Here is a 27,707-nt window from a genome sequence, read left to right as displayed (position 1 = left end):
AGCAATGAGAATAGACTAGCGCTACGACGACAGACCATTCTCCGGGAGAAGGGGAGGAGGCAGGCCAGTCGAGGGCCAGCGTATATGTTTAATGACCACTCAACAAGTCTTTCTCTTGAGGAGGAGCGCTTTTTGGATGCAGCAGAATATGGAAATATTCCAGTGATTCGCAAAATGCTGGAAGAATGTTCCTCACTCAATGTGAACTGTGTGGACTATATGGGACAGAACGCCCTGCAGCTAGCAGTTGCCAATGAGCACCTGGAGATCACAGAACTTCTGCTGAAGAAGGAGAACCTGTCTCGGGTAGGGGATGCCTTGCTTTTGGCTATTAGCAAAGGTTATGTTCGGATAGTGGAAGCCATCCTAAACCATCCCGCATTTGCCGAAGGCAAGAGGCTTGCATTGAGTCCTAGCCAGTCGGAGCTCCAGCACGATGACTTCTATGCATACGATGAAGACGGCACACGGTTTTCCCATGATGTTACACCAATCATTCTAGCTGCTCACTGCCATGAGTATGAGATTGTCCACACTCTGCTAAGAAAAGGAGCTCGGATCGATAGGCCACATGACTATTTCTGCAAGTGCAGTGAATGCAATCAGAAACAAAAGCATGACTCTTTCAGCCATTCTAGGTCCAGAATCAATGCCTACAAAGGTCTGGCCAGCCCTGCTTATCTGTCTTTGTCCAGTGAAGACCCTGTAATGACTGCCTTAGAGCTCAGCAATGAGTTGGCCGTGCTTGCCAACATTGAAAAAGAGTTTAAGGTGAGTAGAAGGATACCGATTCTTACAGACACGGAATGGCAAAGTTCAATCATAGGTCTTTCTCCCATCCTTGAACAGTAAGAGGCCAGCATCATCTTCACAAATCAGCAGGATAATGTGGAAAAATGTACAATTGTTTAATGACTGGGGATTTAAGTCTTTGGTAATGTCTTATTGCTCTGTGCTGATTGTAATTCATGCTGCTTATGTAGAAGATGCCAGTGAACTTATTTTCCACTTCCTATCAGGCAGAATAGTAAGGGAGTACCTTCAAACCCATGAGTGAAGCTGGCCTAGGACAGGCGAAAGAGGAGACTGAAATGGGACAGTTTGGTCACTTATGGAAGACAAATTGCATGGTTCTACTAAACCCTCATGCATTCTCATTATTTTCTCATAGTTGGGCTGAAAGCTTGCTCACTTCTGACAATGTTTTACAGTTATTTACTAAAAGGACTCTAAATAATGTCATGCTTGTTCTTTTTTTCATGTGTTGCTTTTCTCTGGTGTTTCTACTAACCTCTTCCTCTTTTTAACTTATTTGTACCTAGTTATATGTGAACTCTGTGAAGTTAAAAACTTTTTCAGTGTTACATAGAATTTTTAATGTTACAAAAATGCATGATTTTGGAAAAAAAAAAAAAAGTTGAGAACTCAGGGATTCGAGGCCCCTTAGATCATTGAAGCATGAATGTTTTTGGTTTTGGTTTTTTTTTATTATGTAGATACAATGGTGCACAACCTACAAAAATGTTTACCACAGTTTATTTGTGTCAAGACAGTAAGAATGTAAGCTTTCTGCTCTCAGTAAATGCAAAACCAGGCCTTATGCAAACATAGGCAGTGTTAATTATGACTTAGGTTAGCTAAAATTCACTTGGACTGGTTTTAGCTTATGGGACCCTGTTGAAAGCAGATGCTAATATATGATACTGCTGTGACAAAGCAAGATATCTAGACTTCACTAGCAGAAGATCAAACCCCCTCCAAAACAGTAAGAGAATAATTTCCAACATTGTGTTAGGAAGAGTTTGAAGTTGCCATGATCAATATTTAATGTTAATCTTAGCAGTGGCACAGTTCTCAAGGCTGTGAACCCATTTCTGCTCAGCCAACCTAAGCTGAGATGCTGCAATTCTGAATTTATTACTCCTGACTCATTCTCGTAGGTGTACCTTTGTGGCACCAATCTGTTGTAAGAAGCTGAAATATTTCTTGGAGGGGGAATGTGCAAGGGGTTCTTAAAAACAGCAGCTAAACAGCTGGAATAGGAGCAGGGGAGAATTTTTATTTTATATCAATAAGACCAAATTCTGGGAAGATTAAAGTCTACCCCATGAAGTCCCTGGCATAAATCCTTAGGACCTCAGTGGACTGAGATTTCATCCAGTGCTTTCATGTACAGTTCAGAGAAGGGTATTTAAACATACTCTTGTTTCTTTCTCTTTAGCAGCTGCTGAAGATGTGAACAAAAGGACTTGATTAACTTAAAGGGGAATAAATTTAGAACAGAACAGAAGAACATTTTTCATACACCATAAATGCAGCCTGTTAAGTTCACAGCTATGTCGAGATAAATAGCATGTCTGATTTGTAGGGACTGTATAGCTCCGTTTGCCACAGTTGGAGCGATACAAGCTAAGATTATGATAAAGATAAATAAAATCATCATCTGGAGCTGTCAGCAAGAAGTGTCCTTCAAATGTATGCTGCAGTACACAACTGGCGAGGTGAACTGGGAGCGTAGTAGTTGTCCCTGGTGCCACCAGGGCAGGGAGTGGAGCACATAGGTGAGAAAAGGTGGGCTGGTTCAGAAAGCACGCTTCTGCAGCCTGCCCTGATGTGCCGTGAGGAGGCCCTTCCTCGACGTGACCTGGCTCATCCCTGAGTGACTTTTGGTTTTATAGTTACTCTTTTGCCTCAGTTGCAAAAAATTAGAGCTCTACTTGTAGGGTAGTGTTGTATAAAGAGTTGCAACAGAGGTTTTGAGGTACTGTCCCTCAGCAGAAACGAGAGGCAGAGCAGCTCCGTATTGCCAAGTGTTAATAAGCCAAGGTCTGCTGGGGACGTACATACTCTTTAGAGTAGAGTAAAGGTGAATAGGAACAATGAGAAGCAGGAGCACAAGGCAACATGGAAATTTAACTCTCCCTTAATTTAAGGTTTCACCAGGAGTAGGCGGCTGGCAACATAAGGTCTTCTGGGAACATTTTTGCAGGTATTAAAATCATGTGGTGGTTCTGGATAAATGTTAAAGACAAGGGAGTACATTTATACGTGCATTGACGAGAGTTAACATTTACACTATTGACAAGTGATGACATTTACAATATCTAGACAGGCTGGGGGCTTGTCTGAGAAATACCTGGCTTAGGTTCAGTGCAGGCAGTACAAAGGTTGTGTGTACAAGCTGCAGGAAATGGATGCAATTGTCTTTACTGAGTCTGGGCTTGTTTGTGCTCCTGTAAGTTCATATCCCTGCTTGCAGCAATTTATCTAAAAATTGTTACCCTTACTTTATTTCAGGAGTTGCTACAATTATCTGGATAGTGTAGTCCCTGCGTAAAAATGTGGTTTTCATAAAAATGTGTTACACGTTTTAGTGTAATCAAAACAAGTATATTTTTAGTGCATAAATTAGCTGGACATGGCAAACCTTTAGCTCCACCTAGGGTTCGCCTGAGCCATTTAAAGTATTTAAAACCTTGCGTAAATGAAAATTGAACTTTCTGGTAATACACTGTTTTAAAAGTCACCTATTTTATAGTGCTGATGAGGTACTGTTGCAAGGGAGCTTCCTAGTGGGTGCCTACAGCAACCAGTGGCACAGACAATTCCCAGGTCATCCTCAGAGGCAATGGAAAGGGTTGATGCTGAACTGTGATGCTGGTTGCTTTGTGACTGTCTTATAAATTACTTCTCTCTCCTGTCTTACACCATCAGTTAACGTTAGAGATAACACTGACCATGAAACTGTGATTCATGCAAAACAGGAAATGCCATAATCAGTGGAAACCACTATTCCCTGGAATAAACTTCTTTCTTTGCTTCAAACCTTTGTAGTAGTGGTATCTAGCATTACATGCCTGTTACGTTGGTTGCAGATACTGTGTTTACAAGTGATTTGGATGATGATTCTTTGTTAGGAGTTTCTGATGAGACCCCACCTGGAGTACTGTGTCCAGCTCTGGAGCCCTCAGCACAGGAAAGACATGGACCTGTTGGAGCGGGTCCAGAGGAGGGCCACAAAAACGATCAGAAGGATGGAACACCTCTCCTATGAGGAGAAGCTGAGAGAGTTGGGGTTGTTCAGCCTGAAGAAGAGAAGGCTCCGGGGAGACCTTATTGTGGCCTTTCAAGATATAGAGGGGGCTTATAAGAAAGGCACAGAGAGACTTTTTACCAGGGTCTGTAGTGACAGGACAAGGGGCAATGGTTTTAAACTGAAAAGAGGATAGGTTTGAATTGGATGTAAGGAAGAAATTTTTTATGATGAGGGTGGTGAGACAGTGGAACAGGTTGCCCAGGGAGGTGGTAAATGCCGCATCCCTGGAAACATTCAAGGTCAGGTTGGACGGGGCTCTGAGCAACCTGATCTAGTTGGAAATGTCCCTGCTCATTGCAGGGGGGTTGGACTAGATGACCTTTAAAGGTCCCTTCCAAAGCAAACTATTCTATGATTCTATGATTCTAAAACCAGAAAAAAGTGGAAGATGACTTCTGAAAGAAGTCAGCTGGACAGATGTGTCAAGTATAGTGTAGGAATATTTCTGTACCAAGCAAACAGCTTCCTGAGTAATTCTGAGATCTTCAGGATTTTCTGAACGCCATTTAATTAAGCTTTTTATGACATGGCTAAGTGTGCAGCTTTACAATGTTTGATACTATATAGAATATTTTTATTTTGGGGGATTGTGCTTGTATTTTCTGTCATCAAAATTGTTTGCCTACCGTAGAGCTAATATCTCTATTATGTCCATAAGGATGTAGATGATATCTGACAAATGTTGTCCTGCAGAGATATGGCCTGGAGTTTTGAGAAGGACAGCTGTGGCCCAGTGCTGTTCAAAATGGATAAGATTTTCATGTAGTACAAAGTCCACTGCAGCTGTAATGGCAACAGACTCTTTTATAGTTTAATGGGATGGAGTGGAAAAATGTATTTTTAAAATAAATGTAGATATGTTACTCCCTGCTCTAAATTAATACCCCTGAGAAGGTCATCTGAGTTTGCTTTTCTGATGAGAAGCAAAATTCGATTTATCATGTCACAGTCTGATTTTCTGTTTGTTTTCATTTATAGAACCCCCATTGCAGAAATTAGGTCCCAGTCTTCTCAGCTCCCAGGTATTGTCAGCTCTCTTAGAGAAAAGCTAACATCACCTTTTAGAGAAGAACTGAAGCTCCGAAGGAATAAGGACCACCTTTGTAAGGGGAATAATGTGTTTGTTTACCTACCAAGATGCCTAAATCCAACATTTAGGTCCCACTTACATTCACAAGGCACTGTGAAATCCTAGATCCTCTTATAGCAGTACCCGTGTTTCTGGTCCTGGCCTCTACAGTTCACTAAGCAGGGCCAGGTTGTGGTCTGGAGCACTGCTCCATCTCATCTGTGGGGTTCAGTGTCAGCCTGCATCCTGAGAGCATTTTCGTCACGGGCACAGTCTGGGGGACAGCAGGAGCCTGTGACTGGACACAGGAGGCTGAGTGGAGAAGGCCCCTTTCTTCTGGGAGAAGCGGCTGTGGTGATGCTCTCCTGCTCTCCTGGCCATGCTCTCCTGCGTATGTGGTCAGAGGTAAGGCAAATCATGGTCAGCGGAGGTTTTCAAAGTGACTGTGGCCTTCTTGCTCTCTTATCCGGGACGCCAGGACAGTCTGTGGCTGCTCCTTACATGAAGGGCAGGTGACCCCTCTCAGCAGCAGCCACTGTCACCCCCACCCTTCCTGTCATTCCTCTACCACCAGCATCTTGTTCCCCCATCCTCATCCCCACAGCACTCACCGCAAATCATCACCTTCCTTTTGCAGGGTGGGAGCAGCTAGTGCTGCCCCCTCATCCTTGGTGTGGCAAAATTTGGCAAAATTGGGTTTTTCCTAAACTGCTGAGGAGCCCTGAACCAACATTGTCACATGCGTAAAATAAAGCACACGCATGCTTTATTGCAGAATTAAGGACTCATTCTTTTTAGAGCCTCCAACTGTAATTTAATTGCTAACTACCTTCTCAAGTCTCACAGGACTGCTTTTTTAATTCATTAAGTTTACAATTTGCAGAGAACTCACGAAATTATCCATGTGCCTTTGGCCATTTTCAAAAATAAGTTAAGCCAAACAAATTGCCACGTTCCCTGAGCTCACGTTAGTGGTAAGAGACATGTGAGACTCTGGGGGAGAGGGAAGTTTCTGTGCATGTGTGACAGAAAGACATTGAGATGGCAAGAAGAGCATATTAATCATTTTTGCTGTCACTACACATGTAAGTAGACCAAGGAGACAGGGGGCAAAAGGCAGCCTGTGCAGTAGTCTCTGCAAGTTAACACACTTGATTTCTTAGAAGTGGAAGTTCCCTGGCTAGGGCTACCTTCCCTGTGTTCAGACCCTGACAAATCTTCCCGTAGCAGTTTAAGACATTATCATCCCATCTGTCCTCCATAACCTTCCCTAAGAGGATAAATTCTTCATAAGGGAATATGTCTCAAGACAGCAAACTGTGAACTGGAGCAGGGACGTGCCTTGCCTTCAGCTGACTTTGCTGTGTTACAACCCTCCTGTGCTGCGGCTGGGGCGGAGGCGGCAATGCTGGGCGCCGCTTGATTTCCCCAGAGCTTATTTGCTGTAACCTGACTGCCGAGGAGATTTCAGCTGAGCTACCACCACTGATCACAGCTGTGGCAGTATTTCACGGGAGGGGAAGCTGTTTTACTGCATTTGCAAATGAGAAAATAAATTGATGGAGTTTATGGATGAATTTGCTGGGTGCTAAAATATGCTGTGATACTGCGTACAGAACCTAAATTCAGAAGGGATAATTCTGCAAAGTGTGAATGTGAATGGGGGTATCTGGCTATTTTTAAAAGTGCCCATTCAGTATTCATTTTAGTAAATAGGTTTACACTCAGAAAAAATCATATTGTTCATTAGAATAAATTATCGTACATGATTTTTGTTTTGAGACTACCCAAAGGCATTGGACTCCACCGTGGAGTAATGGTCTCCTCACATACTGTTTTGAAAATCCATGTCATGTCTCAGTCACCAGACCTGGAAAATACTGATGAAGAGTGAGCGTGAGTGTGCATGTATATACGTATCTCCTACTAGAAAATATGCATATACCAATATATTACAAATATATTACAATATTTTGTAATAGTTATTTATGAAGGCCAAATCACTTCGTTCCTAAATCTATTGAAAAATACTCCTTTTTTCGTTTGGTGTTGAAAGGTCAGATATCAGTTTGGAACAGTTCATGGTACCTAATCGTACAAGGGTGCACAGATTGACTCTAGGTTTTTGCTTTGTCTCAAATGGCTACTTTTCCTTTAACTTTGAAGAGGACATTTATGTATTAAAATGATTGAATACTGAATCTTAGCTGCTGCTACAAAAATGAAAGCCAAACAGAAAGTGATATATTAGCCTCAAAAAATGTCTTTCTGTAGTGCCAAGAAGTCAGGATTTTGGTTAATCTCTATTGTTATTCTTCTGAAGAGAGGGAAAGTAAATAATACAATCATAAAATATACAGCATGTCGTGAAATGGTTAGTTTTAGTATTTAGCTTCTGTTGTCTTTCTAGAGAAATGACATTAAAGTTCCTTTTTCTTTTATGACAGATCTGAGCTATCTTGCTTACATTACATTATTAAAAAAATAAATCACTAGCAGTTTTATATAGACATACAATAGTGTCTGTAACTATTTGTCCATGAATGTTTGCATCTGTCTAAGTAAAGTGAAATGTAAAGCTTGGATGCAATCCTTTAATATATCAAAGTAATAAACTGGTATTGTGGTGTTGTGGGTAATAAACTGGTATTGTGGTGTTGTGGGTAATAAAGCACAAACATGCATGAAGTACACCCTTGGCAAATAAGTTAGGGTATTCTGTATACTCAAAATAATGGTTTCTCTTCCAGGGTGTGCATTAGATGGCAGTTAGTATGAAGGAAGTAATTAAGAAAAAGGGACTAAGCAGAGACTAAGAGTGGGAGAAGGGGGAATGCTATGAAGAACAGACCAGAAGAGGGGGAAATGTGTCACTATAATAAAAGCATTCATAGAAAGTTACTTTGAATATGAAATAGAGACTACATGACTAGTCCTGTATGGTGTGGAGTGGTTAGGTATTTTTTCATTCTTTTGTTTGGGAAAAATTCTACAGTAATTTCATCTTTTTAAGACATTAAAATTAGCAGAGATCACAAGAATATCAGAAGTTGTTGACACATGTATGAGTAAATCTCTTGTAAGTTCTAGGCCAGGGGCAATATATCTGTACACATTTTTTAGCTTTAGATATACATCTATATCTATCTCCATCTAACTCCCTATCTGTATAACTATATTAATCTTTTATGACCCAAACACAGCTGCAAGTAAGGAGTGGTTAACGAACTGTGGATTGCAGTGATCAAAATATCTTTTTCTATTTTGACTTACACCTTTTGAAAAACAGTGACTGAGAAGAATATTTGGTAGTTAAAGCAATAAGCAATGGAACCTGCAGTTGTAGAGCAACATTTTAGCTCACACGGCAAAGCCTGTTGTGAGATATTTAAGCTAGAGAGCATTGAGTTTAAGTTAGAAATGTGGTATCACCATGCTATCTGTAGCACTGCTGACACTGTTGCTGAAACACAGCAATCAAATCTTCTGTTTGCAAGCTAAAATAGATGTTGGAAAATGAGAAAGATAAGATTTACAAGAATAATTCAAGGCCTAAGAAAATTCAATATATTTATGTAATTCTCAGGAAGGTTGGGAAGTTGTTTAGACATGTTCTCTGTAGGATACTCATCTTGTCCAACTGAGATCTCTACAGTGTAACTTTCTACATCTGAGCTAGTTATCTAGACTTCTGTGACAGTCAGTGAACAGAAAAATTTCCCTTGTGCTATTCATCTCAACTGGAAATAGTCATTAAAATATGTCATACAATATTTCAATTGACTCTAAAGCAAGTCTAGAGAAGTAACTCAGTTGTAAAAATTGATAATGTAGATGTCCAAGGTAACCAAGGTGAGATGAATCCTACTCTTTGAACATTCAGGGGAAGTAGATGCCTGATAACAAAGTGCTGTTAATCTACCAGAAAAAAACATTACAAGATGCAAACAAACTATTGATGCTCACAGATGTGTAGCTGGGATGTAGAACTATTTCTTTTGTGTTAGGTCTAAACAGCAAGTTATCTTCTCTCTTCTTTTCTTTTCTAGAATGATTACAAGAAATTGTCTATGCAATGCAAGGATTTTGTAGTTGGACTCCTTGATTTGTGCAGAAATACAGAAGAAGTGGAAGCTATTTTGAATGGTGATGTAGAGATGAGCCATAATAATGGAGAACATGGTCGCCCCAGCCTTAGCCGCTTAAAACTCGCCATTAAGTATGAAGTTAAAAAAGTAAGCAATTATGTTGATCAACATGATGTCATGATAGTGGTATTAAATTGTGCTGTTATTAAATGTTTCTGGTTTGGTAGCCTCTGACACTTAAATGAACATTTGGGCCCTTCTGCACAGTGTATTTTACATACAAAAGAATCCTTGTCCCAATATAGCTTGCAATATAAACAAGAAGCAGATACTCAGGGTGGATACTGGTCACAGTGAGTATGAGAGCAAATGGCTCTAAAAAAATGTGTAGCTATTGTGCAAAATTTGTAGATATTTACTTGTTTTTAGTTTTAATCTATTTAAAAAAAAAAAGATGGAAGAAACCTGCACTACTTCTGCGGCCTGGAAAAGTACAAGATTTAATAAAAACCGGAGGATAGCACAGCAGTCGTACACTGCATAACAAATACTGATGCACATTTTCTTTGTTACAGTTTGTAGCACATCCAAACTGCCAGCAACAACTTCTCTCAATCTGGTATGAGAATTTGTCAGGTTTACGGCAGCAGACCATGGCAGTGAAGTTTCTGGTTGTTCTCGCTGTTGCGGTAGGACTGCCATTCCTTTCAATGGCTTACTGGATTGCTCCTTGCAGTAAGGTCAGTCTGTGAAATCTTCTAATGGCCTTTTGTTAACTGTATCATCGGTATGTAGATTGCTGTCTGGCAAAGATGAAGCATGAGTATAAATTACTGATATGCTTAAATAATACTTCAGAAATGTGTTATTTTAAAGCTGAGTTAGAATGGAATGGCTGCAAGATTGCATGTTCTGACAATTGTAATTAAGACAGGTAAATGTATTGTGTTAAATGCAATGTATATTAAATTACAATGGTTGAGCAAGAGTTGCCTTGTAGAAATTGTACTTTAGAAATAATGAGTCAAACTATTCTTCATTTAGTTGTTGCCTTAGTAGGCAGAGGCAGAGGATCCTCATTTCCCATCGATTCAGAGCTAGAGTAAGTTCAAGTGTGCGTTGATTCCAATTACCTCAAAGGCAATTTTATTTTTGATGATTAAAAATTAATAGATAAAAGTCACTGAAACATGAATGCCAGAAAGTAAAACAGACATCATCAGTCTTCTAGAAGTCAAAGTGAACTGTGTTGTCAAGGCAGTGCTAACACTCATTATATTTCGTGAGGTTTTTAAAGCAGTCACTCAGCCTCCCCTGCATCCATTTATAATGCACTGTCTGGATCTGGATGCTACCACTGTATCTGTTTTGGATGATATATAGTATGGAAAGCCTTTCCACTGGAGATGGGTTGCAGTCTCTGACTTCTCTGAACTTTGTGTTGAATCTCTGCTTTAGTTGGTCACTATCCATTTTAAATGGACACTGATGGAAGATTTTCCTTGAGAGTATGTTAGGAACAAATGAGATCCTATAAGGATTATTCAACAGGTTACAGTATAACATCCGTGATTTTAGCAGGTCGAATCCTGTGCACATACAATGATTCCAGGGGAAGAGGAAGATTGAAAGAGAGGACTGAGGTCTTTGTGGGTTTTTTTTATTGTTCTCTGAGAGGAGAAAGGTGGGCCTTTTCTGTTATGCCATATTTTTCATTTCTTTCAGTCTGGACAATAAAAATCAGTTATATCATTTTCACTTTTCTGTATAGTGACTAGGATTTTGATGAATACTTTTGTCTTAAAACACGCCTTGAGATTCAACATACTTCAGTAATTGGTTTTCAACTATACCAGTGACTTATCTATTTGTCATTTTCCTATTTCAATGATTTATTGGATCTTAAAGTAATTTTGAACATTCTGGAAAAGCTATTTCAGAGTAGCTTTTTAAAGTCAAGGTTCAAGGGACAACATCCTTTAAGGTTTCACTTCCTCTGTCGCTATTTAATTGTCTCATCATGTGATTTATATGTTGAATGCTTTTTGTTTCATTATATTCTGCAAATGTAAAATCTAATCCACCTTTTTCACCCGTTGCCATTTCTTACCTTGTGCTTCACTCATACTTCAAAATTTGGTTCATCTGTTTTTTGAAGACAAAGAAGTTCACTTTTTAATTTCAGGATAGGATGGCTCCAATACAGAACATGATCTATATCAACAGAGTTCATTCTGTGTATGAATTTTATAAATCTCTTCTCCTCCTACCAAGATAAAGTACCCATTCTTTTTCCAGGTTTGGCACTATAGGGCACAGTGACAGAAGAGAGGGAAAATACTCACAGTATTTGTGGTAAAAATAACAGCTTGCAGTGGAGTTATTCTGACACATTTCTTTATATTCTCATGCCATGGCTCTGATAAAGGCAAAAATGTCTTTATGACATTTCAGCATCTCAGTCAGTTACCTGTATAGCTGACCAGTTTCCTCTTTAGGAAAAAACTAATTTGAGCTTGGACCATAGGTACTGAATTGAGAGTTTCAGATCTGGAAGAAATTTCATAGAAATATGTAGACAAAGTCCTGTTGATTTGGCAGGAAGTCACTAGTGTCAGATGCTGAAAGGAATTAAGATTACCTCTTATTTGAGTTTTAGCCAGCAATCCACATGGAGGCACTTCAAAGTTTTGTGAACTGTTTGCTCTTCATTTCTAATTGGTAATTCAGTCTAACTACTGACATAATTAACCCCAAAGTTCTAGAATACTATTTTATTACTTGACATTTTGAAAGAGTAAAAATTTTTTTCAGTTATCTCCAAGAATCTCTAATGTCTGTGCTGTTCAGCTCTAATTCATAATAGAATTTACATTTTTAGCTTTATGAATTCCTAAGTAATTCAGTCAGCCCCTGGCCAAGATGAGGGATCTGAATTTGAAATTCAGTCTTCCTTCGCTCTTCCCAGCCACCTTATCAAGAAGTAACTTGATAAGTCCCTACATGCTTTATAGAAGTGTGTTCTGAGGGTTATACACATTCCTCTTTTGCACTGTGGTAGAGGAAAAGAAATTGAACATTATACTATATAAGTATATGAGTCCAGTATATGAGGAGCTAGGAAATTGTTCTTCCTAAAAAAGTATATGCATTGTCTCTTCTTTGTTGTCAGGCTTTTTCTCCTTTGTGGTAGATGTGCTACCTGGAGTCCTATTTTATCATTTATCTATCAGTGCCATACTCCATAATGTTACAATACTGATTGTTTCTGCAGAGTCGCAAAGGTGGCATAATGTGAATCACTGACTCCAGTCCCCAGCGATTTCAGGTGACCCTGTATACAGACAAATACATGTGGAAGTATCCACAGTATAACTATTGTATATCTTGTCCTAACCCAAACTAACCTATAAAACACTCTCCAAAACTCTATAGCAAACCGAAGACCATAGCACAGAGGGTCAGAAACCAGAAAAAAACCTCAAAACAAAACCCAAAACAAAAACCACTTAAATTAACAGAAAGAGATTCAGAGCATTTAGAAAATCATGTCCTTGGTCTGTGCAATGGGAGGGAATTTATTATGTCAAAATGCACAGTGAAAGTGTATTAAGGAGGGACTCTATCTTATAGAAAAGTCCAAACTTGCAAGATTATGGTCTTGTCTTTACATGTTGCTCTTGATTCATATTTTCTGACCTATATCTTTGCCATAAGGAGATTGGGAATTTTGAAAGTGTCATTTCAGGATTTTATTGGATCACTGTTATATGGCAATGTCATAATAACTTCCAGCATTTGTGTGATCAGTTCAACTGTAGTCAGTCCTGCTTCCAGGGAGATTTTACTATATAGATGTAAAAAATACTTTTCTGTCTCTTTTGAAGGGTGGGAGGGGGGCCGCTAGGAGTTCAGTCTTTTAAATTTTATATTTTTTGATCAATGGTTATATTAATGTTACCTCCTTCAGTATTTTTTCTTCTTTTTTGGCTATGTCTCTTTCTGGCATCTGTCTCCTAACCCATCTTCGTTTATGAACACAAGAATAATGCATTTAAAAGGACACTGTCAAGGTACTTTATAATTTTCTGGCTCTGCTTTATTGTGTGTTGTGTATGACTGTTCCTTCCTAGCTTGAAATAAAATCTTTCCCCATGACAATTACCTGTTCTCTTTGTAGTTCACGCAAAATAATTGGTTGTTGAAGTTCACCTCATGAGGCTGATGGAATATTTTATTTAATAAAAGATAAGTTAATTTTATTGAGTGAGAAACATAAACATAATGAATGGCATGGGTTTGCAAAATAATATAAAGGAGAAAGAAGATCAAATTTTGTTCCTGCTAACCTTGACAGTGTTCCTTTAACAGTATCTTCTTTCTACATTTGTCTAGTTTTCTTCATGTTATCTGTATTTGAGACCTTACCATCGCATTCTTGGCTGCATCCTCTTCTTCTGTGTTTCTGTAAAAGTTGACTGTAAGGACAGCAAAATTCTGACTTTGATAGTGAAACAAGTGTAGCAAAAATACGAATACCAATAACTTATCTTTCTGCTTTCCCCTCCCTTTTCCAGACCACAGATTGTTATATGCTTCAGCTGAGATCCATGACACTTGCTTTTAATTCTTTCCAAGAAATTTTTGTCAGATACAGATACTGTCTTCATCTAAAATAAAAAAGTATTTTTCTGCAGCTGCCAACTAAATGAACAAGCTAAGACTTTTACTATTAATACAAGCACTGTCAAAAATAAAGTAAATAATTGCTAAAAGTTCAGCCTTGTGTGAGTTTGTATGGAACTTTTAGGTTTTTTAAGTGTTGCACTAAACGATTTTAAAGTTGTTCTTAGACATGACAAAGTTGAGCACATTTCCATTAAAGGAGTCAGGAAGGAAATTAAGACACTACAGAACTATAGACATAACCTTTTGGGGCCTCATGACTTTTTTTTAAAAAGAAAATAAGTTGGGAAAACTGCACAATAACTGTGCTAAATTGGGTATCACGTCAGTCAAGAAACAGAATTCTTTAGTCATAATTCACTCCTGGTGATAACAATGCTTTTAGTAAGTGCCAAAATCTCATTTTCTTTGTTGCCTCATAGAGATGACTAGCATGTAAGAAATTCAACAACTATAATAAATTTTTTTCTTGATTACCTATAATAGACATAGATGCCCCAAAATAATTACAGAATTATTTCAGAACACTGAGTTAAAAATACATATATGGTGAAACTGATAGATTATCCCTCTGAAAATAGCAAATAAGGAGAAACTTTTAAAGGTGACCGTCAGCATAGCATCATAGTATACAACTTTTTCCAAATATTTGTTCCTGTGTGTTACTGAAACATATATTTCTTTGTGTTACTGTTCTTTTTATACATTTTTATTGTGGAAGAAGACAATGCAATATCCTTGTGTTTCATAACCTCTGTTGCAGCTGGGGAGGATAATGCGTGGACCATTTATGAAGTTTGTAGCCCATGCAGCCTCTTTCACCATTTTTCTTGGTCTACTTGTCATGAATGCAGCTGACAGATTTGATGGCACCAAACTCCGACCTAATGAAACAACAGGCAATGTAAAACAGCTATTTAGGATGAAAACATCCTGTTTCTCGTGGATGGAGATGCTCATTATTTCTTGGGTAATAGGTAAAGATTAATTTTCGCTTAAATTTGTCTTGCTATGATTTCAGTGAAGCTGGACCCAATTTAATCCTTTGCTATTAATGTTATGTGTAAAAATTGCAACAAAGGGAGTTCATTCAACTGGCTGCATTCCCACATTGGCCTCATGTTTCTTACTGGATGTCAGCAGGATTCACATGTACCTAGTTAATCACAAACATTCAGGTTAAGGACCTAGGTGAAATCTACATCATCTGAATATGAATGAATTCATTTTTATGGCTATCAAAGGAAAGCGTCTACCGGTTTTCTTGGGTTTTTTGAGTCAGGCTGTGTCAACTCCCAAGGGGAAAGATTTCCGCATCATGGGCCAAGTTTTTTTGTGTCCAATTGTCTCTATCTGCTAAGATTCTCTTATTTTGCATGTGTGCCTGCAGAATTAATAGTGTATAGCTGAATGTATTATTGACAAAAGAGAAGCAGAATATAGACCCCTGAACATTCAGCAGTAGATTTTGCCATCCCAACATAGGGATGAAATGAATACTATGAATAGTATTCTGAGCTGACCCATTCAATTCGATGATGCATAAGAACTTGAGCACAGACCCTCAAAAATGTTTTAGCTGTCTGATTCTTATTTACAAATCTAATGCCATTTATTCCAGTGGGGCTTAGATGCCCAAATATTTTAAAGATCTGGGTTCAGGTTGTTAGTTAAGTCAGTAATATGGGAGAGTTAACTTCAAGCTAAGTAAAATCTGTTTCCATTCAAGAGCTTAAGCATTTAAAATATTTTGCTTTTATGGGCCCTCTGTGATTGAAATTGGAGCCATTTGTACACCAACTGATTCTTACAGCTTTAAAAGACATTGACAATGTTTATTTATTTCATCATATAGCTGTATGTAAGTTAGTATAATTGTGTATTATGGGAGTAATATGGCACTTAGATTTCTAAATATTCTATAAATATCAGTGTTTTCATCTGATAATAAAGGAGTAAATAATAATTTTCCAATTTGAAGTTCTATTTTGCTAATTTAATCTATTTTTATTTATTTCAGTGTCACGCATAAGATGGTTTATGAAAAATTAATTCAGTGCATACAGATGTAGCACTGAATTTAATTACTGTAATTAACATTATAATTGTCCTTATCTGAAAATGATTAAAAGTTTCTTCAGACAATTTGATAAGTGCAAAAAATAGTGACATTATTCCAATTCAGGTTTTTATTAACTCTCTTTAGAATCCCAGAAATGTAGTTCATGATTAAATACATTTTATCTTGAAAAGGAGAAGGATTTGCTCAATAAAAAGGATGCCATAAACTAATACTGTACTCCTATATTTTATTATTAAGGGGGAATGATTAGGAATCAGATACCTTTGCTCTATTGAAGAATTAGGTTTGATTTTTACTTTCATTTGTCACATATATTTGCAATTTCAGTAAAATAGACTCTACCCAGGGTACTCTGCAAATAAGAAAATGTGAGTTCTGCTATTAGTTCTACCAGTATATAATCATGCCAGAGTATTTCTGCTCTTTCAGTCTCTTTCTGTGTCTGTAACAATGGTACTACTCATATCCCATTCTTCTCTTTGAAAGCTTTTGTAGTTGTACAGGAAAAAGCAGTATGAGAGACTGTTATTATTACTCACATGAGAAAGAAATGCTGGAATGTATATGAATTGGCAGGTTCAAGGATTTTAGTTTGTGTTCGAACTCCCACTGACCGAAATGGTTTTGACTTTGACTGCAATCAAGAACATATCCCCTACATAATAAAGTATCAAATAAAACAAACGTGAAGATAAAAGAACACACTGTTTTCTCTGTTTTGTCTTATACAGGCATGATATGGTCTGAATGTAAAGAAATTTGGTCTCAAGGTCCAAAGGAATATCTTTTTGAGTTATGGAATATGCTTGATTTCGGTATGTTAGCAATTTTTGCAGCATCATTCATAGCAAGGTTTATGGCATTTTGGCATGCGTCCAGAGCCCAGAACTTCGTTGATGCAAATATGAAAGATCTGACAAGTCCAACGCTGGAGCCCAACATAAAATACTACACCTTGGGTGAGTTGATTGCACATGATTAAGACTTACTTCTTGGGCCAAGATGAATTGACTTGCTGTTAATAAGTCTCCAATACTTTAGTTCCACGATGTACTGCTTAAGGAGTTCCCACCCCTCTCATCCCTCTATTTGATCACAGTTCCCTTGGCTATGCTCACACATCTCTTTGGAGACTGTTCTAGACATCAGGCACTGAAATGTACTAAGATCAAAATAACCCTACTGTCACCCCACCCCTTTTCAAGATTATTTTAATCCGGGTCATTTCATCTGTTTAGTTACACAATGCTATCCTGCTGTCACAAATGAGTGGTTTAGAGGCCGCTCAAAGAATCGCTGTCGAAGGTATTAGCAGAAAGTGATTTTAATAGAAATTTATAAAAGTGCGACTTAACAGAGTTTGATGGCAAGGTTCACTCGATCACTTACTACATGGATGAAGCATACAAAGGAAAAGAGCATGGGAAGCTGAAAAATCCTTGACTAGTGTTAAACACTACTTCGCAACAACTAAAACATTAGTGTGTTATCAACATTCTTCTCATACTAAATCCAAAACACAGCACTATACCAACTACTAGCAAGAAAATTAACTCTATCCCAGCCGAAACCAGGGTACCGTGTTAGAATTGAGTTGGAATGATTTATACAGAGGCTGAGGATGAAAAGGTTAAGGGAGACCCTCCCATTGAGTACGAGGTTTAGAGAAGACCCGGCTAGATCCAATCTTAGTCTCAGACTTGGACAACGGTTTATGTCTAATACAAAAAGGGTAAGAAGACCCTCCTGTTGAATCATGAGGTTCAGAGTAGACCTGGCTAGATCTACCCGTAGTCCCAGACTTGGTCAACGGTATATGTCTAAGGGATTATATGTGTTTAACAGCAGTCTAAGGTTCGTCCACAATCTTAAGATAGATCATAAGATTTTAGCAGACTATATTTGCTAGCAGGTACTTCCATCAATTCACACACACATGCACATGGGTACAAAGATAGATAAAAATACAAAGATATACCTGTTAAAAATCCCCCTGGAATTCAGTGAAATACTCATGGCAAATGTCTTGGCATTTCTCAACGGGCCAAGGGTTGAGCCTTGAGGAGTGTTGCAGCCCAGGTCCCGTGCCATTCGGCGATGGTCCTCTGAATATCACAAACTCAAGAGTTTGCAAACTCTGAGGAGCATTCCACTCAGAGGGTGATGCTGGGCGCAGCCCGCTGCGGTCCAGGAGAGCTCAAAGGGTCTCACTTGGGACTGCTGTTTATAGGGTCGCAAGATGATTGACTTTAGTCATCCGTCAAAACTCTCAAGGTTTCAGTAACAATGCTATCGTTCCACTGAGCTATGACTCAGATAAGGGTATCGGGGAATGACAATTATCCCCGCTCTTGTCCTCCACTTGGGCCAGGCAGCAGAAGTTTCTGGTACGATCGGTACATTCCCCAGCCTCAGCTATGCAAGGGTTCCTGATATGGTAAAAGGGACACTTCATGGCCTGACTCATTACACCAAGGCCAAGGTTTAACGGGAGTTTCTGAGATCGTGGAGCGGCCCAGGAGGCAGGGGGGGATTGTACCACCACACCTGTAAACACTTGTGTTGGCACGACTGCGAATGTGATGTGCTGTAATGCAGGGGCAGAACTAAGCAATGAGATGCAGGAACTTCTTAAACCTCCTTTGCCAACATAACCAATGTATCTTTTATATATTCTTTGCTCAGAGACTCTGTTACGTTATTTTAATATTTCTCAATCCACTCTCTTTATGAGTAAGAGATAAAAATGTTAATAAACTTGCTTGGCATATATGAGAAGTGACTAGAAGCTGTTTTGCCCAAATGAGAAAAAATTATGTTCACTCTCAACACCACCACATTTCTCTTCCCCTTATTAGATATTTCTCTCTAGACACTGAATTACATCAGTTTCTATCTCTATTCTATGCTTCAAATACTATTTCTGATAAGGTTGCATTTCTTCATTATCCAGGCTGCAGAAAAAGCAGCGCAATTAATATATATATTCTGAAACCTATTAAATTGTAGTCTCATAAATTTTACTGGAAAGTTACAAATTTCACATAAGTTATAAAAGCAGCTAGTTAAACATTAATTCAGTTTTCAGTAACACCCACTTGTCTTTTAAATACCTCCAGGGATGGTGACTCCACCACTTCCCTGGGCAGCCTGTTCCAATGCCCAATAACCCTTTCGGTGAAGAAATTTTTCCTGATACCCAATCTAAACCTCCCGTGGTGCAACTTGAGGCCATTTCCTCTTGTCCTATTGCTTGCTATTGGGAAAAGAGACTGACACCCACCTTGCTACAGCCTCCTTTCAGGTAGTTGTAGAGAGCAATAAGGTCTCCCCTCAGCCTCCGTTTCTCCAGGCTAAACAACCCCAGTTCCCTCAGCCGCTCCTCATAGGACTTGTGCTCTAGATCCTTCACCAACTTCGTTGTTCTTCTTTGGAGATGCTCCTCAATGTCCTTCTTGTAGTGAGGGGCCCAAAACTGAACACAGGATTCGAGGTGCGGCCTCACCAGGGCCGAGTACAGGGGCACGATCACCTCCCTACTCCTGCTGGCCACACTATTTCTGAGACAGGCCAGGATGCCGTTGGCCTTCTTGGCCACCTGGGCACACTGCCGGCTCATGTTCAGCTGGCTGTCAACCAGCACCCCCAGGTCCTTTTCCTCTGGGCAGCTTTCCAGCCACTCTTCCCCAAGCCTGTAGCGTTGCCTGGGGTTGTTGTGGCCGAAGTGCAGGACCCGGCACTTGGCCTTGTTGAACCTCATACAATTGGCCTCAGCCCATCGATCCAGCCTGTCCAGGTCCCCCTGCAGAGCCTTTCTACTTTCATGTACACTGAAGTCTGCTTGGAGAACATCTGTGTTTGGTCATACTAACATGGATAATATTAATAGTGAATATTTAATGCCACAGGTTTTATCATAGGCTAGCAAACATAACTTGGTGGACACCAGGTTGAACACCAGCCAGCAAAGGGCCCTTGCGGCAAAGAAGGCCAATGGTATCCTGGGCTGTGCTAGGCAAAGCATTGCTAGCAGGTGGAGGGAGGCGATCCTTCCCCTCTGCTCAGCACTGGTGAGGCCACACCTGGTGTCCTGTGTCCAGTTCTGGTCTTCTCTGTACAAGAGAGGCATAGACATATTGGAGAGAAGGGCCTATGAAAAGCCACAAAGGTGATGAAGGGACTGGCGCATCCGTTCTGTAAGGAAAGGCTGAGAGAGCTGGGACTGTTCACCCTGGAGAAGGGAAGGCTCAGGAGGCGATCTCACCAATACGTATAAATACCTGAAGAGAGGGTGCGAAGAGAACAGAGCCAGGCTCTTTTCAGTGACAGGACGAGAGGCAATGGGCACAAACTGAAACACAGGAAGTTCCCTCTGAACATCAGGAAACAATTTTTTATTGTGTGGGTGACCAAGCACTAGCACAGGTTGCTCAGTGAGGTGGTGGAGTCTCCATCCTTGGAGATATTCAGATGTCACCTGGACACCATCCTGGGCTCTAGGTGGCCCTGCTTGAGCAGAGGTCTTGGACCAGGTGACCTCCAGAAGTCCCTTCCCACCTCAAACTTTCTGTGATAATACAGCTCATCTGGAATCCTAAAAGACATCTGGCTACTAGCCCATACTGAAACATCTGACATCTTTGATTTCAGTTATTCATGAAATCTGAGGTAAAGTTAACATAGGTATGTCTGCTTATGTGAAAATGTGCAATCTTTTGCCATATAGACATTTTCTCAGTTAAATATAGTGTGTAGTAGGCTTTACAGTGACAATAAACAAAAGAATATGCACATACCTACAAGAAACACACAGCAGCTAACAAGGCAATGAATATGTGCTAACTGAGCCTTGTTATGCCTAAAACCAGAGTCATTCATTACTTTGTCATGATACACGAATACTGGCATGGCACTTAGTTCCTTGAAGAAAATAATTTTCTGATAGTTTATTAAGTGGTTATTTGTTAGTTAACATCTCAAATTGGTATTTTTCCAAATGCCAGTGATTGCCTTCATTATAGTATAAATTATTTGTTTCATTTTTTGGCATTTACAGTAGAATAAACACAGATGACAATACTCTCCTGGGATGTAGGAAACCCATCCCAGCTTAACCTCTTCTCTTTGCCTGAAGCACAGTAGTGAATTGAACTTAAGCCTCCCACCTTATGGGAGAATGGCTTAATGTCCAGCTAGGAAATATCCTGAATGTTAGTGCTTTGGATTTCTCCTTCTGACACTTTTCTATAAATATTTATTTAAGCACAGGTTTGAACTGGAATATTCCCCTCTTCAGTTGAATGTGTTCTCTATCAAACAGCAGTGTCACGTTCACTCATGATCCAAAGGATGTTCAAGTAATTCACACGAGTGGATTATCTTCAGAAGAAGAGATTGATAGAAATGGTGATAGAAAAGGTGATGGAAATGAGTGTTTGATGTATGTCAGGAAAGGGCCATTACCATTTCACTGTGAGTAAAAAGATGGAGTATATAGAAAAAGTAGAGAAACACTGATTCCACAGTTTTGGAGTTGTGGATGGCATTTAATGATTCCAGATCGCCACATCTAAACAGTTCATTTCGGATAGCTCAAACAAATCACATTTCTAATTTAATTTATTCAGTTTTCATCATCTGACACCATAAGGTGAATTTTACTTAAATCCTCTAATAGGTCGGGATTCAACTCCTAAAAAGTTACGTCAGTGATCTTGCAGCCCACCTTTATAATCAATGGAGATCTAATCAATAGAGTCAGTAGAGCTGTGAAATGGTTTTATCTCTACCTGGCTCACTCAATTCAATTGGCCAAACATAAGTGAATAGTGCCATTTGAATTGTCAAGGTGCTGCTCCAAAAAAACCTCAGACAGATCTGTACAAATAGTCTTGGATACCCTAGGCATCTCAAATGGCAATGGATGTCTTTGCTCAGGTGTCTGAATCAAGCCCCAAGTGCTCACTAGGATGGAGTGATTATACCTTCCATTTGCATAGCTCTGTGTAGACATCTTAATCTCAAACTGAAACCCAGTCATGGTTTCTTCTAATTAAAAATTACACTTCTGATGAAGTTGTAAAAAGAAGAGAGTAAAACATAAGTAAAATAAAATGCTTCCCCAGCCCTAGCGTAGTAGGTGGAATAATATCCCACTTCTGTTTCAGTCGTAACAAGGTATCTTCCTTCCACTTCTATTTCTAGCAGCATCTTCATGTAAGACATTCGCTGAGCACTGTGATGTAGTGGACAGCCACTACTGGCACTATTTGAGCAGTCATACTTGGCACATGGAAGCCCAAGTTAATACCTAAGCATTCACAGCTCTCAGTGAGGAAGTAGATTTTCTATGTGTTTTTTAAGTTTGAAAGGGTATAAAGTAACTGATCCTTACTTTTAGACAACAAAGTCTTAGAATTTTTCTGCAAGTGAAAATTGCTGAAAATTCATGATGCAATGTACAATAAAGGAAAAAAAACCATGAAGACTGCACCTTATCTGTTCCAAATTTTCATAGCATCATTGCATTCAATTCCAATTTACACTGACTGGTTCATTGTTACTCCCCAAAAGAGAGTACTTCAGTAAACAGCCTAAGGTGGACTTTGAAATACTGACCAAAATTCTCATCTTTTGTTTCTAGCCAGAATAAACTGGGATCCATCTGATCCTCAGATCATATCTGAAGGCCTGTATGCAATTGCGGTAGTATTAAGTTTCTCCAGAATAGCCTACATCTTACCAGCTAATGAAAGCTTTGGACCACTGCAGATATCACTTGGCAGAACTGTGAAAGACATCTTCAAGTTCATGGTGATATTTATCATGGTGTTTGTGGCTTTCATGATAGGCATGTTTAATCTCTATTCCTACTATCTGGGGGCAAAACAAAATGAAGCATTCACAACGTAAGTACAACTGATTAAACCATTGTGATTGTGGGCTATTTTTATGGAAAGTCGGTTGCTTGCATCGTATGTGTTAAGTTTACTAATTGTTTTATAATTGTTTGCATCTTAAAAATTTCTTCATCTTGGATTAAGTAGTAATTTTCTCTCCTGTTCTGGTGCTTAAAGGATACATTTGAAATCAGAGGATGAGCTCTTGCTATGATAAATCAGGAAAGCCAGGCTGGAAAGGTGAGATGTAGTTGGCCTTTACGTATTTTTTTTGGAATGGCTGTACCTCTGCCTAGGTATAGATGATGAGCCAGCCAGAGCTTATAGGTCAGGATTAGAGGGCAGATCAACATGGGTGATGTTGTAGTAGATGTCTGCTACGAAATGCCTGATCAGGAAGGCAAAGTAGATGAGGCCTTCTTCAGACAACTGGAAGAAGCCTCACACTTGCAGGTCCTGGTCATTATGGGGATTTTTAACCGCCCTGATATCTGCTGGAGGGACAACACAGCAGGGCACAAGCAATCCACGAGGTTTCTGGAGAGCATTGACAATAAATTCCTGACACAGGTGATTGAGGAGCTGATGCGGAGAGGAGTTTTGTGACCCCTGACTTTTACAAACAAGGAGGAACTGGTTGGGTATGTGAAGGTTGCAAACAGCCTTGGCTGACCATGAGATGGTGGAGTTCAGGTTCCTGAGAAGAGAGAACAAGGCAAATAACAGGACCACAACCCCGGACTTCAGGAGAACAGACTTCGGGCTGTTCAGGGAAGAATCTCATGAGATAAGATCCTGAAGGGAAGGGCAGTCCAGGGAAGCTGGTTGATTTTGAAGAACTGCCTTTTCAGCACTCAAGATTGCCTTTTCAGCACTTGTCTCAATGGGCAGGAAATCAAACAAAGGTGTCAGGAGGCCTCTATGGATGAACAAGAGTCACTGATAGGCCAGCTGGTTGCGATGCCACTCAGAAGGACCTTGACAGGCTGGAGAAATGGGCCGACAGAGGCCTCGTGAAGTTCAGCACAGGGAAATGCCATGTCCTGCCCCTGGGGAGGAATAACCTCAGGCACCAGGGCAGGCTGGGGCTGACTGGCTGGAAGGCAGCTTGGCAGAAGCCTGGGCTGCATTAGGCTGGGGAGGCTTGTAAAAAACCAGAAGTACCTCAGACCCTTTACACAGCACTGTACATACGTCAGATGACCTGTCAGTGCAACCTGTTGTTCAGGGATTTCGGGACATAGGCTGGGTCAGACCCCGGGCCTGCGGGACAGCATCCTGCCTGCAAGGGCGGCAGCACCGGCACTTCAGAGCGCAGCGAGGCGGCTCCCTGCAGCACATGGGAGCAAGGCTGGTTCCTCCATCAACTGCTCCTGTCATCTGTAATTGAAGCAGACTAATCACTACAGTGTGATACACATTATAAAATACTTTTCATTTAATTCAGACAACTCTGTATATTCTTACCAGTCAAAAAAAAATCTAATCCCTATCTTAAGCTCTGGCTCTCCATAGTTTCCAATGGCAATAACCTATTCCATCTTGAGAGGAGAAAATATATTCCCTTTTTTTTATTTTTGACTCTTTATTTCCTGTTCTTTTTTTCTTCTCCCACCGTAAGAAGAGAAATTCTGAATTTACTGTCTGTCAGGAGTTATTTGGTATACATTTGTCGTGCCTCTCATTTCTAGCTGTGATTTTAAGATAGATCACTTGAGTGGAAACTCATTCTTTTCCATGCTCTGCAGCCCTTGCCCACTTAATTTCTGGCTGTCATGATATTCAAGCTATAGCTGTTATGAAGTATACTCAGCCAGGAAGCAAACTTGGCCATGAGGGAAAAAGTTGTTACTACTTTTTTATTATTATTAGTTTACACAATAGATAAACTGTAACTCACAAATGGAATACTGATAAAATATTATAAGCGGAAAAGTAAATTAATGACTAAAAATTACAAGTTTCTTTTAACTTTTTTTTTCTTAACAATAACGCAATAAAATCCAAAATGTGCTTTGCAATGCTACTGCATTTTTGGATATGGGGAACTGAGATCTCTTCATCAAAGCAAGAGAAATATGTCTTCAAACAGGTGGGGATAGATAGGAAATGATACCTCAGAAGTTTGGACTTATGTCTATATATATATATAAAAAAAAAAAAACTGATTAAGAGGAAATACATGTATTTAAATGAACTAACCTGAAAAAAAATCAGTATCCCCACACCATGGCTTATTACCTTTACCTTGGATTTGTGGAATAGTGAAAACTCAACTGGAGGATTATGGTCTGTGAGACTGTTTTTTTGAAAAATGCTGTTTTGCAGTCAGACATCCTGTCTTCTTCACAGTTTCAGAATGTTAGTCATATTAATGGTGAAATAATTAATACTAAGTGAACTAATGATGCAATTAAAATAAAGTATTTACATGTTAATTATTTTTGTTACTTACATTGACATTACCGGCAAGCATGTAGCATGTAGATTAAAGTAGTTAACAAGTGAATCATTGTAATATTCTTTTGAGGATGTATATATAATTTCTAAACTGAATCAGATGGTTTTATTATCAGTCCTAAATATTAGGAATCTTATATTATGAAACACCCTGTACGTATGAAATTAGATAGTCTACTTGTTCTGCGTAAATCACTATGGTAGAGTTGTACATTATGATAAAGGAAAAATTTGTACACTGTATAAAAATGGTAACTGGCAATTTATACAATAAGAATATACAGCTTTTCTTCAGTAACATACGCGTGTGTTCAATTTCTCCTTTTAGTGTTGAAGAAAGTTTCAAGACATTGTTCTGGGCTATATTTGGACTCTCAGAAGTTAAATCAGTTGTCATCAATTATAAACACAAATTTATTGAAAACATTGGTTATGTCCTTTATGGAGTCTATAATGTTACCATGGTCATCGTCTTACTGAACATGCTTATTGCAATGATCAACAGTTCATTCCAGGAAATTGAGGTAAAAATTCTGTTTATGATGAAATATCACCACATTTACTGTTATAGCTAATTGTCTAAATCTCCTGGAAAATCTTTTTTGTTGACATCTTATTTAAGAAAAGTAACACATAGGCTTTTGGAATATATTAGGAGAAAATATTAATTCCACTGTACATTTGTGTTATAAAATACCTGGAAATTACCCAGCCGCATGTGCTTGCAATAGTAAGAACTAGACTAAGAAACTGTTGTTGAACTGTGTTATGTTCCTGAAGAGGGTGGGCTACATTGTGTGACTTTGTAAATCTTTCATTTGCCTCATTGGTAGTTATTATTTGAGTAGTGTCCCTCTTGCTGCAAGGATGTTCTCGTTCCTATGCCTTGACCTTGCAAGCAAGTCTGTAACATGCTGTTTTCTTCTTTTATTTAAACAACTGTTGCTCTAGTCCTCTGCAGAGAAAAAAACTTTACTTGACAAAGTAATCAGCAGGGCTGCTGAAAGTCAGCATGAACTTTTGCATGTCATGGAAAACAAAGGGCTAAATCATTATCACTGTTTAGAAAAAAAGGAAGCAGATCTCCAGGAGCCATCCCAGCCTTTCCCAGGTGACGTCCTTGCCACAAAGCAGCAGACTCAAGTTGTTTGACACTGCTTTGATCCCAGGTTCTGGGCTTTGGTTTGGGGCTGTAGTGTTGTCGAGCTTGAGCAAGAGCAACACACATTCTCTAGGGAGGTTCAGATTCTTCTGACTCAGGAGACCAAGAACTATCAGGTTCAAAGCAATAAAACCCAGGCTATTATCAAAAAATATGGTGACTGGATACAAACAGCTTCAAAAACAGCTACAGCAATATTGGGTCATGTCCTTGAACATGACATCAGTCCTTTCTGCAGAAAACCCTCTTGAACTTTACAGGGAGGAATAGAGTGCGTGTTTTGGCTATCATAAGTGTTAAACATAAACCATGGTGATGATAGCATACCTGATTTAATCTTATATTCCAGCAAGTGGAAGGAATTAGGCAAGAATCATCTAATCTTTTTTAACTTCATCTTTAAAGTAATAGAGTAAAATTTTCATTTAAAATTCTGATACTATGTCTTCTTCACAAAAAAGGTAATAGACTAATTGCTACAGAAGAGACCAATAACATAAGAAATCAGAGCTGGTAGTCTCATTGAGAGATTTACATTTTTGTTATATTAATATAGGATTTTTCCATTTTACTTACTGAGCATGACAGTGTTCCAAGCAAGCGACTACTCGGTCAAGCCCTAACAGATGAATTTGAGTGTTGCCGTGAAGCTCTACATTGGGCATTGTATTGGGTGCTTTTAAGTCAGAGCTTGCTTTCTTATCTGTGTGTTTACAGAAAGCACCAAACGAAGAGGTCTGTCTTTGTGATCCTGTATTGCAGACTGTTAGCACTCACTCTGGAGTAACTAGTGTTTAAATCAAATCCACTTTGTTCTTCTGTAATTGCATTACTTTAAATGGATTAATAAGAACAGTTCCATTCATTGAAATTTGGTTTTCACAGATTTTAAACGAGTTCTTGATCTAGAGCATCTTTAATAGTCAGGATGGTATTAACAGCCATGTTTCTGTTTTACAGGATGATGCTGATGTAGAATGGAAATTTGCAAGGGCTAAACTTTGGTTTTCTTACTTTGAAGAAGGGAGAACTCTTCCAGTACCCTTCAACTTAGTGCCAAGCCCAAAATCTTTGCTCTATCTCCTACTCAGAATCAAAAAATGGATTTCTAAACCATTTCTGTGCCAAAAGAAAAGCTTTCAGGAAGATGCAGAGATGAACAAG

General features: G+C 39.1%; 1 protein-coding gene across 1 annotated transcript; it reads left to right on the top strand.

Moving 5' to 3' along the window:
* Positions 1–27,707, top strand: TRPC6 (transient receptor potential cation channel, subfamily C, member 6; the record flags this gene model as incomplete). The annotated part of the gene is made up of 8 exons (XM_009586891.1): positions 1–771; positions 9,215–9,400; positions 9,829–9,993; positions 14,703–14,916; positions 16,754–16,981; positions 22,666–22,930; positions 25,710–25,905; positions 27,504–27,707. Coding segments are annotated over exons 1-8 (2,145 nt in total), but the record flags the coding sequence as incomplete, so codon positions are not given.

This window comes from Fulmarus glacialis, unplaced genomic scaffold (assembly GCF_000690835.1).
Source record: "Fulmarus glacialis isolate BGI_N327 unplaced genomic scaffold, ASM69083v1 scaffold3801, whole genome shotgun sequence".
Taxonomy (NCBI): Eukaryota; Metazoa; Chordata; class Aves; order Procellariiformes; family Procellariidae; genus Fulmarus; species Fulmarus glacialis.
Note: the sequence above shows the minus strand (reverse complement) of the source record. Positions and strands in the feature narration are given on the sequence as shown.